At 38.3% G+C, this 16,939-nt stretch overlaps 1 protein-coding gene across 1 annotated transcript in view; it reads left to right on the forward strand.

Annotated features, from left to right (window-relative positions):
• GLDC (glycine decarboxylase) overlaps positions 1-16,939 on the forward strand; it is a 51,632-nt gene that overhangs the window by 1,232 nt on the left and 33,461 nt on the right. The window contains exons 3-4 of the mRNA XM_087741699.1: positions 7,891-8,026; positions 15,573-15,737. Of these exons, the coding sequence (XP_087597825.1) occupies positions 7,891-8,026; positions 15,573-15,737 (301 nt within the window). The remainder of the gene's footprint in view (positions 1-7,890; positions 8,027-15,572; positions 15,738-16,939) is intronic.

The raw sequence follows: 16,939 nt of genomic DNA on the forward strand, positions 1-16,939 counted from the left end.
GTGAAAGAAACAATTAAAAATGCACCGAGCTAAACAATTCCACTGAAACTAACAAAGCTCAGTGACCAATCAGATAATGCAGTCAGTTACATCAGTATTAACTTTATATTTGTGTCAAGATCCTTTGCCTGATTTGTAGAAAATTTGATCCCTCTCGCTGGCTTTTTTTCATTGCTCATCCGTGCACTGTAATTTGAGTGTAAACTTCAGGCCTGCAGCTCCGGTGAGGTTCCCGGCCAGTTCAATCTGGTTACTCCAAGATGACATCACGCACGAGAGGCAGCGCCACAATGAACAGCCAGGAAAACTAGAGCCTGAAAAGACAGATTCTAGCCAGGGGGGATACAGTATTGGCTGAAAGTTTCTACTTCTGAAGTGTTTTATTAGTACAGTGGTATTTTATTTTTTGGTAAGTTCCTATCCTGTTAAAATGAGGGGGGATGGGGAAGGGGAGAGAAGTGGAATTTAATCACCTTCTTCTGTCTGTATAACTGCTGAAAGTATTGCTTGGCATATTTTCCTATGGTTAATGTATTTTAATCAAGGTACTCCCTGACTGATGTGTGATTTTCACTTACCCTCAGAGGAAAGAACTTCTTAGATTATTGTATTTTTAGGTCTGTAAGAGGGGTTAAATGTAGATTGTCACTAATAACTACTTCTTAAAAACCTTTCTTACGGTTTTGTTTTTTTTTTGGGGGGGGGTAGTGTATGATACTCTTATGAAGTTTTATATTACTACAACACACATAAAAGTGATACAGTACCGTTGGGCATTAAAATAGTCATACATTATTGAAAATTGAACCAGTGATGGCAACCTAAGTCAAAATCTTGATGCAGTTTTATGTGTTCTCATGCTGATTTGCATAGCAGTTTTGAAGTGGATGTCTCCTACATTGCTGTGCATTAGTTGATGTTCTGTTGTATGCAAGTTCTCACTGTGCAGCAGGACCTCATTAGCTAAGAGTGTATTTAGTTCACTGGCATTTTGCTCCACTTGCTATGCTGCTCTTGTTCCCTTAGAGTAAACTTTGAAAGAATGTGACTGTGATGCAGAGTCTCACATTGCACAGCATGCAACAGTGAGTTTTCAAAAGAGATGCTTGCATGAGGTACAGAAAGCTTTTTTCTGCACACTGCTGCTTTTTCTTCTGCAGTCAGTGTGATGAACTGTCTTTTGTAATTTAATGTGTAGATTTTTGTCACTAGTTTTCCACTACATTGGTAGCAAAAAAATCCACAGCTTGTAAAAGAAAATTTAAAAGCCTTGGCTTGAAGTTGTGCAACTTCATGTTGAACCTCCTGTACCTAGGACGCTGTAGTCTGAGAAAAACTTGTTTCCTCATTAATGTACCATTAGAGAGAACACAGTCTTTCCAATCACCAGGGTGGGATTTCTTACATGAGTATGGTATATTATTTCTCTATCATATCCCTTGTCTTAAAGGGAAATAGCAAAATTGGGGAGGTGTCATGAGAACTGTATTCTATTTTAAACATGTTCTTTTTATTTGTATAAAGACAATTTTGCTCCCACCATCCCCCAAACTCATACATGCAATGAGAGAACAGGGCAAGGCAATTCAAAATGTGGTGTTCAACATCAGCATTTATAAAATTTCTAATATGGCAATTCCTAGTGGTTTAAATATACACTTCCACTTTTCTGTATAACTTCAATTAAAAAACATAATCATAGTGACTCCACAGGTTAGAGTGCAGCTGAACAAAGCAGCTGAGCTCAAGCTACCCCTTTGTATTAGGAAACGCAGTTGAGCTTGCACTGAAGTCTGACTGGACTCAATGCTTACAGCTACAATTAGATATGCCGTTCATGAAAACCATGCAAACACCATAAAGGGTACATCTGGGTGAGTATGATAGGTCTCTGCAATTATATTTGTGGGTTTTTTTAAACTTCTATAGCTTTAGGCCTTGTCTCAGGTGTGTACATTTGATGTATATGCATATCTTCAGATTTTTATTAGGTGTGGCATTAGGAAAGATTGTTTTGCATTACCAATCCTTCCCTTGGTATGTAATAAGTTGTCTAAAACACAGAAAATCAATTGGCTGTGTGTATGCGATAACAGTAAAAAAAAAAAAAAAATCATCCTGTGGATGCAGCTTAGATTAAAGAGCTGTTTTAAATGGTATGGCATATTCCACTGCTCATAAGTAAAACCTCTGATTACGGTAGAACCCCAATCTTTTTGTACATGTGTTGTCTTTCCTAGGCATTTTAGCACAGCCCTGCTCTTCCATGGTAAAATCAAGCTTCAGTACTTCTCCAAAGGACAATATATTGAGAGATAAAGCCTCTGGCCTTAACTGAACATTTGTTTTGCTTATGTATGAATGAAAAAAAACCATTCTGGTAAATGCTAAGCTTTGCTGGTACAAGTGCATCTATGCTAGAAATGCTTTTTCAATATTTACTAGTGTTCCTGTATTGGTAGATTTCTTCTTGTACAGAGATGGTCAGTGATGGAGAGGAGGAGTGTAGCCTTTGCTAAGAGGTTTCTGAAATGAGTTGCTTCCTTTGGTATGTAATATGACAGAAGTATCTGTCCGTTTTCTGACGAAAAAAAAGCCATTTTACATGTGCCTGCTGCCATGAGCCCACTCACAGTGTTGTAAAACCGCCTGAATATGCCACTGAAAGCCAGTAGGGGTGAAACAGCAAAATGTCTGATTTCCCATAACAGTAAGTTGCAGTCCTGTACCTCAGCCGATTCTGGAAGGGGGGCTTTTTTACAGTCTGCTTTTTCTGCAGATATAGTTAAGGGAAAATGTTATTTTGGCATGTAACTTCTGTTCAGTCAATATTTACAACAAGGCTAGACATCTGCTTGATGCTGAATTGTGATCAGCTGGTATTACAGAGCTTTTTCTCCCACTGTCACAGCAAGTAAACTTTCACAATCAGCTTTTCTTTAGCTATTGAAGTTGCTTTAGCACATATGTAGTGATTGACCCATTTGAAGTAAAAGAACAGATCAGCTTATGTAAGAGTAATCCTCTTTCTTTTATCCCTGCAAACCTACTGTCTGTATCAGTCTTAGTTATCCCTGCAGTGCTGCTATTGTATGTCCATCTTTATTTAATGGGTAGGCTTTGTTCATATGTTATGTATTTCTGCTTTTTTGTTCAGGATTTGAATTTAAAAAACGAGTCTACAAACTCTGCCATGATTTTTTTTTTCCAAAATATTCCCAGTTACATGTTCAAATTTTAGGATTTATAAACATTAGTTTATAAAATCTGTGTAAGAAACTAATTGGGTCTCCAGTCGAAACATTTTTAGAAGCAATACAGCACAGACGCAGTCATATTGTAAGAAGGACTGTTTGTATCTTCAAATCTAGCTGCTGTTCATGCAGTTAAATCTACTTTAACTATGATTTTGTATTTAAAATGCCAGTTAAAAATTAATTCTGGATGCGTTTATAATCAGCTCCTAACGTCAGTCAGATTTTTAGAGCTGATTTAGTCATTTCAGATTCCCTGCTGCTGGAATCCACACTATATGCTTTGAACGCCTACAGTTGGGGTAATTGTCATCCTCCAGAGTGTTGCCACAAGCGGTGCAGGAATCTGCATTACCACTGGTGGCACTGTGCTCCTCACACTTTGCTCCTCATGGCACTTCGGGGCTGCTGCTCCTCTTTCTGAAGGCAGCAGGCCATGGGGGTAGGACGGAGAAAGGCAGGCATGCTGCGGGCCGTCAGCCCCTGCGTGCTTTCTGCTCCTTGCAGCATCCTCGGGTTACCTCTGCTGCCCAGGCAGGCTGGGTGAGTGCAGGTGGCCTGAGTGACAGGAGGAGGAGGCAGGGGGTGTTGACTTTCCACTCATCTCATGCGAAGTTGCTGGTCGGACTCAGCATCCGCAACCAGCACCTGGAACAGGCACTTTTCTTGTGCTGTCCTGCAGCATTATTATGTGTCTGACAGTGCTTTGGAACTGTTTTGCTTCAATATAATCTGATTTTTTTTTTTAACAGAGATCGAATTAATTGCTAAAGCAAGAGAAATAAATTCACCCCCATTTTCTTATATCAACTGTTCTGAAGATCTTGCTTCCTTGATCTCAGAAGCTAGATTTTTTTTTTTTAAGACCTGACATAATGTGAAGAAAATGATATCAGATAAATAGTCCTCTCTCTTTTGTATTGTAAGTTTTAAGTTGTATAACTCAAGCGGCTCCTTCGCTCTTCCCCCCCCCCCCCCCCCCCGCCATTTTGCAGGTATCTCACAAGTTCAAGGCAAATCTACTGTGCTAACCACAAAATCACTAGCAGAAATGACAGTATTATAATTTTATAATCTGATAATTCACTCCATCTTACTATTTTTGTGTTATATTTTGCCTTTTCTACCTGTGTGTATAGCAGTCATGAAGTGTCCTCACAGAACTACTACTGGGAGCCTCAGTGAATTTTCTCCACGGTTCTAAGATAGCAGTACTGCAAGATTAATGAACTTTATTCTGGGTACTGTCTTTGATCATATTATCTAATGAGTTGATGAGGAGAATAAAGATCAACTGCAGTGACTTAACTGGCAATTTTATTTTTTGCTGAACAAGGTTATTAAGAATTTATAGTGTGCACCCAATAAAATGAATTCAAGATAAAGGCATTTCAACCATGTTGTCTCAGAAAACTGGAAACAAACAGCTGAGTGTGATCGCCAGTTTCCAACCATTTCTTAACCTTAGTAAATTTTTTAAATTGTTTTATTTCCCTGTTTTGGGTATTGCTTCTTTATTTCACCTGTTTCTGGGGAGAATTTTAAAAAAAAAAAATCAGTCACCCAACACATACACCTTGTAAGCTGTGTTTTTTCAACTATATGTATTGAAATTTGCCAAAATCCTAGTCTTCATATGTTTTAGCTTTAAATAAATAAATAAATATTTACAAGAATACAGTGTTTCCACTATGTATGCTCTAAGGTATATACTTTATACAGCAGGAAAAGTCTGTGTAATTTTTTGTGTTTGGTGACACTCTTGTTGGCCAAACTGGAAACTTAGGAATTTTATTTTGAATTTGAAAATGAATTTTTAAGCATACATAAGATCACTCTTGTTAGTATTCTTCTGCCTTTATACTAACTTTCGTTATTTACAGAATGACCAATAAAGTGTTACACCCCTTTCACAAATATTATTATTGGGAATACACTGTTAAAAGCTAGGCTTGATGGAGTGGGAAATACAGCTACTGACAGAGACACAGGACGCTGTTCAAGCCGGTGCAGACCTGGGGAGGTCTCCAGCCCCTGCCAAGGGCCGGCTCAGCCGTGGGCTCAGACCAGGCTGCTCAGGGCTTCACCCAGTCGTAATGTGAAACCTCCAAGGATGGAGACCCAGCCCCACTGCTGGGCTGTCCTCATGGGGAAAAGGCTTCTCCTTATCTCCAGCCTGAGCCTCTCGTGTTTCAGCCTGTGCTGCTGCCTCTCACCCTCCTGCCATGCACCGCTGTGACGAGCCCAGCTGCGTCTTCTCCATCCCTTCCTGTTGGTGCTGGGGATGCTGTTAGGAGTGGTTTCATTCCCTTGCTCTCTGGTCTTTGGCCCCCAACATATATGTTAATTTTCCTCACCCTTGTCTATGTCAGTTTTGCTTGAATTCTTAGGTAAGGTCTTAGGTAAGCGAGGCTGTACAGGCAAATCAGGGGCTATTGACTCCCATCACTCAGGAGTGCAGGTCCTTATGGGCTATCTTCCTAAAGACATGCTGTGATGAACTACTTCAAGGCAGTGTAGGGCATAGGGGAAGGATTGTTCATCCCGGGTCTCTTCAAAGAGGCATGCCACATGTGGGAGATGTGTATTAGCTGTACTGCTGCTGCTCTTGCCTTTGCAGTGACCAAAGGAGCAGGGTAAGTGAGGTGAAGCAGGAGTAGAGGGAGTGTGCCCTCCAGCATTTCACTACCCTGACTGAAACTGGTAGTGTAACTGTCTTCACAGGTAGCTCGTAAAAATGTAATAATTAAAAATATATTCAGTGTTGGGATGTATCAGTGCAGCTGTTCTAGGTGGGATGTGGTTCTACTCTTTAGCTTAATTGCTACCTAAGCTGCTTACAGTCTCACTAGGCTTTTTGCTTTGTGCCTTGAATTAGTTTGGAAACTGGTTTATTTCACGGTGCTCTAGCACAAGTTCAGTGTCTTCACGTGGTAGTTGTTAGCTATATTTGCTGAGAAATTGTTCTCTAGAAGAAATGTCCAGTCGGGCAAACAAAGGAAATGCTATCTGTCACATAGTACAGTATTTGTGGTATGTGTTTACTGCAGAAATTACGCTCTGAATGCATTTTTGTGTGTGACATTGGGCTAGCGAGCAAGTTAAATGATAGCCAACTTCTGCGTTCGACTGCATTTGGAGTTAAACAAGCAAATTCATTACCATTTTCAAAAAAAATCAGTGATGTTTGAATTCTGCAGGAATACAGCCCTCCCTCTCAAACTGCACGCAAACCATCTTTCATCAAATTTTTGGTTTGCAAGTGGTAGAGGAAGATCTCTACAGTGTTAAAACTCTCAGTTGAAATAAACAAATAAGTGCATCTGTCTGGAATAAACTGGGAGGAGTATTGGGGAGTGGAGCTGCTCACCACGCTTTAGAAACTTTGCCCTGAACGTTGCTGAGTTCAAGTATAATAAACACATGACTCTTTAAGTCTCCAGCAAAAATTGCAGTTCACTGAATACAAGAAATTAATCTTTATACATCAGATCTAAGAGTAACACTGGGTAAAAGCCAGAGAAGAAACGAACTTTGAAGTGAGAACTGAAGATCAGTAAAAAAATAACTTTGTGGAAGGTATAATGTGACTGTGGAAGAAATTAATTGAAAACCAGAAGATTTTTTTTTTAAATTAATCTTTACACATGGAATGCAATTGTAGCACTTTGAGTAAAAGGAAGAGGAGAGATGAGTTTTTCTTTCTGCATTCTTGGGTACTAAAATACTTTGTAAATCTTTTCCTTTGGAAGATGTTGGGTAGCATTATTCATTGACTACTAGGAACAGGTTGACTGAATGTGATTTTTGCACAGCCATTGAGAATTGGACATTGAGAAGTATGTAGAAGCAAGACCAAAGACTGAACTATAGTTGGGGGAGGGAGGGAGTGCAAATGCTTTCCATCTGAACACTTCAAAAGCATTCTGTTATAGTCTCTCCAAACTAGATTGGCAGACTCATTTAAAAGTTAATCTTAAATGGAATTTCTTAAGCTAGAAATACTGTAGTCACACTTTTTTTTTTTTTTTAATAAACTGGTAAAGCACACTAAAAATTGAATTAAAAGAACTGTTCCATTTTATCAGCTATTTAGGAAAAATGTGAGAAAATCGTTCTTTAATGCTAATAAATTACTCCTGGGTGCTTGGTATGAGCCCAGTTTGTGCAAATATGGCTCTGTTAGAAACACTAAATCATAGTTGTGGATGGCTATGACTTCATCCAGTGCTGATTCTGCAAGGTTTAGCTAATAAAAGGTGCCTTCTGAGATATATTTTAATGCATGTGCAAGAGACCCAGAATGTACATTGCATTAGCACAAAAAGGTCTCTATAAGCCATTTGCCTACAGCTGTTCTTCTCACTATTGTTTCCACAGTGGTTGAAACCTTGTTATTATTCAGTTGTTGCATTTTCCAGAATTATGGTGGAATTTAAACTGTCACAGAATATTTTACCAGCTTATTATTTTATCTTTACTATTCTTGGTTTGTGCTTTATTCTGCTACTGTTTATACTTGCATCACCAATGTTGCCTTTTCTTTTTTTTTTACACAGGGGTGCAAGGCATTTCAGTTAAAAACTGTTGGCATTATACGTAACTGTAGTTTTCTGACATATTTTTTTTTAACTAGGTGAAAATGAAATCCTTGAAACTCTATACAATATTGCAAGCAAGAACAAGATATGGAGGTCTTATATAGGCATGGGTTATTACAACTGCTCAGTGCCTCAGCCCATTGTACGGAATTTGTTGGAGAATGCAGGATGGTAATGTACCACATTTTCTTTTTACATGCATATGTTTAGATATACATTTGAAGTTCATCTTACGAATGAGTACAGACAAATATACCCCAAACCTATTTTTTGACTAAGGCTTTCATATATTTGATACTGATGTGTAAGTGTAGGAACTGTGTTGTTCATGCTGAAGCTAGAGAGGAAAAAGAATACTTTTGACTTTAGAAGATGCTTTTTCTGTAAAATATTTCATTGATTTTTCTGACTTCTATTCACAGCTCCTATTTATTATGAAATAAAACAAGAATATTTGTTTGCTTAAGGGAGCATACAGAATTAACTCCTAAACTAAAGTAATTCTTTCCTAACTTCTGCCTAAATTTAAACTGGCTCCTTCCTCCACTGATTTATGCAATTTTGGGTGGAGGTAGTTAAATACTATACAATACTTTGATTATGATTTTCTTATGAGGAAGTAAGCATCCCTGAAAATTTTACAGGCTTTTCTCTTGGTATTTCTTTCTTGATTTTTTTGAAACCAGAGACCTTCAAGAGTTTGAATGTGTATCCATAAAGTATGTTCTTGTCTGAACAAATAATTCACTGATCCCTGAAAACAGGTAGATAGCAATACTTGATAATTCATTTTTGAAGAGGCTGAGAATATTGTACTTTGCTCTCATCACCCAGCTGACATTTCAGTTTTTTGGGACAAACAAAAGAATAGCCTGTCTGACAGACTTGAATTTGAATGTTATTGGGTTTTGTTGTTTGTTTGTTTTTTTTTTTTACTTAAATGTAAAAAGAAAAATATTTTAATGCATTGATTTCTATCTTATGAACAGCATTAATCTAAATAATAATGGGGTTTTGTCTCTTGATGGACTTTTCCTGACAAAGACACTAGGGCTTGATTATAAATACTCATTTAGCATTGACATTTCTCTAAAGAACTGTAACTCAGAAATGATGCAACAGAAAAACTAAATTTAGTGTGGAATCTCATTTTCCAACAGATTGAATGCCAGTGATATCCTACATTGTCCCAATTGGTTTAGAAGTTCACTTCTGTCTAGTCAGTAACATCCTTTTTTTTGTACTGTATTAAAATAATAACTGTTGTCTTTATTACTGAGTAATTTTTATTTCAATAAAAGCAATATTTAAAGGTTATGTATATATATATATATAAAACACGAACCAACCAACCAACCAAAGAGTCAAATTAGTCAGTGTAAAAAGCCATTGTTGCTTAGATGCTGTATTTTTTGTACTTGGGTTGCCATAAATGGGTCTAGGTATCTGTAGACTTCCAAGTTTAAGTATTTTTAGACTTGGCTGCTCTATTTGCATCTCAAACTTTTGAACTCACGAAAAAGTTAACCTGTTTGGACTCAAGGAATCTATGCAGTACATCTATACAAAGTTTTATTTGGCCTTATCCCTGCCCACTTTTTGCAACATATGTGATCTAAATATTTCAGTACAATGCCGCAGAACAAATAATCTGTTGCTAGAGGCAAAGATAAGAACTATTAAAAAGTAAGTGGACCAAAATGAACTGCATATTTTTAAATCCTAAAAAAATTACATAGTGTTAATGAAACAACTAGGAGAGTCTGTCCAGAAATCTGTTCTTGCAGTGTCCAGTAAAGTCAAACTAGATGGCTAAAAGCTAAACTTTTAGATGGCTAAAGTGAAGGCTAGAATGTTCGTTGGGGAGAAGGTGTATGTGTGCGTGTGCACGTGTGCAAAAGCAACTATGCAGACTTTATGGAAGCTGTTTAAGAAATCAAACCTCTCCTTACGCCTACTGAGTGTGTAACACTTTCTGTGCTAACACACTACAGTTGCAACTCCAAGGGAAATGCTGCAAGCGCAGGCTTATTGTTTCTGATCAATTTTGCCTCTCTCACATGAGTTGTAGTTTCTCATTGCTTGGCATTTGTTAGAGCAAGGCTTGCATTGGAATACAATGTAAGTTTATAAAAGATTGTTTGTAGAAGTCTGTGAACATGAAAGTGAAGGACTTCACAGTATTCAGGACACTTGGACTTGCTAGGAGGAGGTAGGGAGCAAAGGGCTAGATTTCAGGAGAAAACTGTTTAGAACAAAATGTATTTTCAGCTGAAAATGAGACTACTGACCCATACTGCTTTCTTTAGAAGATTACCACAAAAGTCTTCCCAAATCTCTGATTCTGTTAAGAAAATGCTCAACACTGTTGGAGTTTCAAAACTTTTTGAAGCATTTTGACAATGATCTGTAAGATCTGTGTTCACAGTAAAAGCTGAATAGCTTAATTACTGTGAGATAAAACTGTCTGACCAAAACTATGCACTAATAAGTGCCTGGGAAGTCAGCATGCAGGAATTTCTTGTACTGGTAGCTTTAGAAAAGCATAGGCATCCTTTTCTTTTAAGTCTGAATCCCATTTTAACTACTGTATTTGTGAAAGAAGCTATTTCAAAACATTTGGGGTAGATATTTTTCAGGTAACTTTTTATCCAAAGAACGCTTTGATTGAAAGTTAGAGAACAAGCAGAGAAATTTCTGTTGCGGACCTGAAATGCTGTAGTTAGAATTCCAATCTCCTACATGAGGTATTTGACTTAGTCACAGAAGGTAGAGGATAAGTATCCCTTATTTTTTATTTCTTTTTGGTCTTGGTTACTGGCTGCTAACCCTTCCTTGTTCCTAGCAATCTGTGACTAACAATTCCATGCTAACATGGGGTGGAAGTCTTAAAAGTATTTTCCATACACTACTTAGTAAAAATATTAGCCCAGTTTTTCCAAGCAAATAAATAGCAGGCCAATGTGTAACTTACTTTATCCTTAGAACACCTCAACTCTCAAATGCAGGCAGAAGGATTTATTTTGGGGCATACCACCAATTATGTGACTTTCAGCACAGACCCCTCAAATGTATGAATACCTGTCATCTGTCTGCTGGTATGGATGCATAGTCCTTATTCTGCTGTACCCCATATTAACATATTCATTCAATTTTTTTCACACCAGATGTGCTAAGCTCTTTCCCTAATAGCATTCCAAATTAATTCTGTGCCCTGCCATGAACATAAGTGAATAACTGAAAATGTGGAGAATATTTGGTTTCAGAAATCAGCTTAGATGCAGGCTTCTCATTAACCTATATGTCAAACCAGTGTTGTGTTTATTTTGGGGGCTTAAATGGATAAAAATACCTCTCAGGCCTTGGAAATCAAGAAGGCCTTTGAAGTCACACTAATACCATACAAAGGAGCATGATGCAGAGGTGTCCAAAGTACCACTCACTTGATTCCTTTGCCCCCAGACATTAAATATGTAAGGATAAAGTACCTGTGCCAAGGACACCTGCAATCTTTACATCAGTAGTATAACTTTCTAAACTTACTAGCTATTAGCACTCAGCACTTACGCATTGCATTCTGAAAAATTACTGCATATCATGTAAAAATCTGATGTAAACATTATGCAGCTGGTTTCTACTTGTAGACTGGATACAGAAAGCTGCACAAGCAACTACAAAGCATGCCAAATTGGCAGTAAATTCAGTGTTTATGCTTCGAGTGGAAACTGGCATGTCTCCATAAGACTATCCAGCTTTCTCAAACCCATGGGTAAGATACTGGTTTAGGAACACCTTTATAACTGCTCTTCAAAGATGCATAAATTGCCAAGTAACGTATCTAGCACTCTATATACAGTACAGCATTTGGGAATTTTACAGGCTGGATGGAACTGCTTGCGGTTGGATGGCTCCTCGTTGTACAGCTTTAATCTAGTGTCTTTCTACACTGCAATATTTATATATGTGCATATTTAAATTAAATACAGCTGTTTTGTTTTGTTTTGTTTCAGTTTTGGCCTTAACAGTGATGTCCAGTCCATAAAAGTCAGATAATTGAAAAATTTCATGTATTCATGACTGAATTTCAGTCTTGGTTTTCCTGTGTTGTCAGATGTATGAGTTATCTTTTTTTCTGTGGCTCATGTATGTTGGTTTTAAATTCTACTAGCGGTCTGTCCTTACTTTACGTTCACTTCATCTATTAATTAATAATTGTCAGATCTCAAAAAGAATACTCTCTATAACTGGAAATCCAAATCAATTCTACCTCTGCCATTGCATGAGATTAATCTTGCAGATGTCTAAAACTGCAAGAATGTAATGTATAACAAGATAAAAGTATTGTGTTGATTATGAATACATTAACTTTCCAGAGATTCAGTCAAAGTATAGAAAAAAATCAGTAAGGAAGATACATGGTGAACTGTTTTGCTAGAACTTAGTGTATATTAAGAAATAAATTAGGCTTAGTCTTAAATCTTACTGACTGTACACCTACAAATACTAATCAAGAACTAGTTCATTGAATGTTGCTTGATAATGGAGTTTTCTGAATCTTTGCGTGGAAACAAGAGCTAACTTTAGTATAAAGAAGCCACAACTGTTAATCTTGCAGTTAATGTATAGTCTGTTTGTTTTGTTGCTAAACCTAGAACAAACTCAACTCCCAAGGACAAAAGCTTCTGCTCTTTCATGAGCCAGGTCTTTTGATGAGTGGCTGAGCTTTTGGCTGAAAGCATACTTCCTTGATACTTCTTGCTTTGATGCCAGGTTTTCTTTTAAAACTTTCATTGGTATCTTAAAGTTGGTATTCATACAAGTATTTTTGAGAGTAAAATGAGGCAAAGGGTGAAACACTAAACTAAAGCAAAGAGTTAGAAAAGCTACGAAAAATGACGCCACTGGCTCAAAAAAGATGCCCCAAACTTCTCATGAAAGGTTTCTTTTGTGTCATGACCTGTCTGCCTTAATTAGCTTGGGAGCATTTGTCTGCAGAAGTACTTTTGGTCATTACAGATGCTGACTGGAGATCATATTTTCCTCTAGTTTGATTGTACGAGAGGCAGTTTGTAGTTGTGTTCCTTGCCACAATGGTAATTCTTCCTTTTTATTTTAATGTCATTGGTGCTGGATGTGAATTATGTGCAGAATAGCCACTTGAACAAACCTAAGCAGAAGAGAGGGACTTTTGAATGAGAGATGGTTTAGTGTGTTTTTTAGAGATTTGATTTATGTAAAAGTTTACTTCAGAGATTACTTTTACTTTTAAAGAGTTTGCTTTTAAATGACTTCAAAAAGTCATTTACACGTGGTACAGATTCAGGCAGAAGTCAGAATGCAGACTAAAGCCAGTATTTTATTTGAAGAAATTGTGGAGAAGTAGAAGCTTACACAGTGCCAAACAACCTTCCAAAAAAAATGAAAAGTGTTTAAATAAATGTTTTTATGTTATAAAAGGTGTCTTTACCTGTGCAACTGTTAAACTTCATGCACTGTAATTTGCAGTAATACTGGAATTTAGAATTTCTTCATTGAATTTTTTCCATCCTTTCCAAAATTGGTTGGTTTTACTTGAACTATTTTTGCCATTCAAAAGCATAACATCAAAATTACAAAGCTTCGTTAATTCTATTTTGTAGTACAGTGTATTATGCCAACTATGTGGGATAGGATTGAGGTTATTCAAGGGAACCATTAAATTAGCAGCTACTTAGTAGCAGTTTAAGAAAAGATTTATTTATTTATTTTACACAATGGAAAAACTTCATTTAAAGAATCATTTGAGCATAAACTATGAGTGGAAATTCTTGAGGCTTTTTTAATAGGTTTTTGAGTAGCTGATTTCAGTGGTCTGCTTTGAAGCATTCAGTGCAAAGTCTATCTCTAATTATATAAGATAAAATCTTAGGAAAGGGGGTTCTCATCAAGTAAAGAGTTGTGAACATTACTCACATCTTAAGAAAGATGCTTTGTCTTTGAAAACAAAATAGACAATTTTGCACCACATGCAGCCCAGGATATGGTGTCACTTGTGAACTATGCAGTCAAGTATATGATGATAAATAGTTTAGTGTTAGACTTGGCTAAGAAGCAGGAAAACCCTTCAGTATTTGGGAAAATCATCAATATTTATCTAATTTGATCATAGAATCATAGAATACCAGGTTGGAAGGGACCTCAAGGATCATCTGGTCCAACCTTTCTAGGCAAGAGCACAATCTAGATGAGATAGCCCAGCACCACGTCCAGCTGAGTCTTAAATGTGTTCAGTGTAGCGGAGTCAACCACTTCCCTGGGGAGATTATTCCAATGATTGACTGTTCTCATTGTGAAAAATTAACCTCTCGTGTCCAGTCGGAATCTCCCTGGGAGTAACTTGTACCCATTACCCCTTGTCCTCACTATGTGACTCCTTGTGAAAAGGGAGTCTCCATCTTCTTTGTAGCTCCCCTTTAAGTACTGGTACATGGATAAATTGATAAATTGCTATTGCTTTCTGTCACTGTACTGGGTAGTATATGTGAGAATTTGAGCAGATGTATCATTTAAATAGACACTAAATACATTAGCATCATATATTACACTTTGAGTTCACTTATTGAATATGTCCTTCTTTCTAGCTCTTCCATTCTCTTCTTCAGGACTTTTTTCCTACCTTCTCTCTTGCATTACTATTTTATTGCTCCCCTTATCTTGCTCCATACCACAGGTTCTGCAGCTTGTTCTTTGAAAATCTGTTGCTCACCTTCTACTGACTATACATGACTTGAGCTTCCAAATACTTCAGTCTCTCTTGAAAGATTATACCTTCATCCATAAGCATTTTTCAAAAGTTTAGGGCTTACTACCGCCCTTTCAGGAAACAAACTGTTGTTTTCTTCCATTCCTAGAAAACAGAGGCCATGAGTGTTCCCACTTACCACTTTTTTCTGGCCGCTACTCTGAATTCAAACTGGCGTAAAGTCTGTCCTGAAATACCATGGAATCCAGTACCCAAATTTCCAGCAGTGAGAGGAGAGTCTGATCTCTGTTCTTGCCTCTCATCCCTGCACCCATGCTGCTTTGTTTTTCTGAACTGTTATGATGGAGTGTTTCCCTTAGATTGTTGCCTTTTCTAAGGAATTGCTTGTGTTGCCTCTACTGTTTTGTTCTCCAAATGACAACAGATAAAACATCAGTCTCACTTCCCTTCACTAAAATATATGGAAACTCTCATTTCACAAAAAGTTGCATATTTCTGAGCTTGAAATGCCAAGTGCTTTTCCTCCCATAAGAGTGGAGAAGGCTTGGCAAGTAAAGGGCTTCAGAAACAGTATTGAAAGATAATGGCAATACCTAGCTATGATTGAACTAAGCATTCTCATTTGGATATTGTGACTTGACTCAGTACTCCCACACTTAGCACTTAATTCCCCTCTCCCTTCCCCAAGGTGCATTTGCACTTCTGTTTTATAAGTAATTTCTTTTTTCAAAATGGAAAAATAGAATTCTTCTTCTGTAAAAAGCCAAGTCAATACCAGAAGAGAAAATATTCTCAGGCTTCCAGGACAGTAATAAATGACAGCCATCTAAAAATAACTGTTTTCTAACAAATTTCCATGTTAGTTAATTATGCTTTATAATTTATTTTTCCTATGACACAGTTCAGTTACATATTGGCATCATTTTGTTACATGTTTATTTTCCTAGACCCAAACTCATAATTCTTTTCTTACAGGGTTACCCAGTATACACCTTACCAACCTGAGGTCTCTCAGGGCAGGCTGGAGAGCCTGCTAAATTACCAGACTATGGTGTGCGATATCACAGGAATGGATGTGGCTAATGCATCTTTGCTGGATGAGGGGACAGCTGCTGCAGAAGCCATGCAGTTGTGTCACAGGTAATATGTTTAAATGTATGGTTAAACCACAGCACTAAGAAATTTTGGAGATTGAAAGGCGTCTCTCCTGTGTAGACATGGATAGGTGAGTGGGTGGAAGTTGAGTGTGGCCTTTTTGACTGTGAGCAGATCACTACACAACTATAGTCCATGCTATTAAGCCCCCAGAGAAGTTTCCAGTGTTGATGTGAATGTTTAACTCAGACATCTAAGGCCTTGAGAAACCTAAGAACCTAGAGTCCAGGGGAAAGTCTAGAGCAAGGAAGACTTACCCCGGTGGAGGAGGGTCAGGTTAGAGAACACATAACCAAACTGGACATACACAAGTCCGTGGGCCCTGATGTGATGCACCCATGAGTGCTGAGGGAGCCGCTTGATGTCATCGCGATGGCACTCTTGATTATCTCTGAACAATTATAGTGACTGGGAGAGGTGCCTCAGCACTGGAGGAAAGCAAATGTCACTCCTATCTTCAGGAAGGGCAGGAATGTGGATTCAGGGAACTACTGGCCGGTCAGCCTCAGCTCGATCCCTCGAAGATGATGGAAAACCTGCTCGTCCTGGTAACCATTTCCAGGCATGTGAAGGACTAGAAGGTGATCAGGAGTCACCAGCATGGATTCACACAGGGGAAGTCATGTTTGACCAACCTGATAACCTTCTGCACTTAAATGGCTGGCTTGATAGATGAGGGGAGAGCAGTGGGTACCGTCTACCTTGACGGTCCCCCTTAAATCCTCACAGAGAAGCTGAAGAAGTGTGGGCTGGATGAGGCAAGAGTGAGGTGGATTGAAAACTGGATGAATGGCTGGAGCCAGAGGGTGGTGATCAGTGACATGAAGTCTAGTTGGAGACCAGTTATTAATGGTGTACCCCAGGGGCAACACTGGGTCCAATTAATGATTTGGATGATGTGGCAGATGTCATCATGCTGATGACACAAAACTGGGAGGACCAGCTGCTGCACCAGAGGGTTGTGCTGCCATCCAGAGGGACCTTGACAAGCTGGAGAAATGGGCTGACATGAACCTCATGAAGCTTAACAAGGGGAAGTGCAAAGTGCTGCACCCGGGGAGGAACAACCCCAGGCATATGAGGTACATGATGGGGCCTGGCAGGCTGGAAAGCAGCCTTGCAGAAAAGGCCTTTGCAGGTTCTGAGGGACACCAAGTTGAACATGAGCTGGCAATGTGCTCTGGTGG

Source organism: Nipponia nippon, unplaced genomic scaffold (assembly GCF_047370975.1).
Source record: "Nipponia nippon isolate SJK-2023a ecotype South Korea unplaced genomic scaffold, ASM4737097v1 scaffold_8, whole genome shotgun sequence".
Classification (NCBI taxonomy): Eukaryota; Metazoa; Chordata; class Aves; order Pelecaniformes; family Threskiornithidae; genus Nipponia; species Nipponia nippon.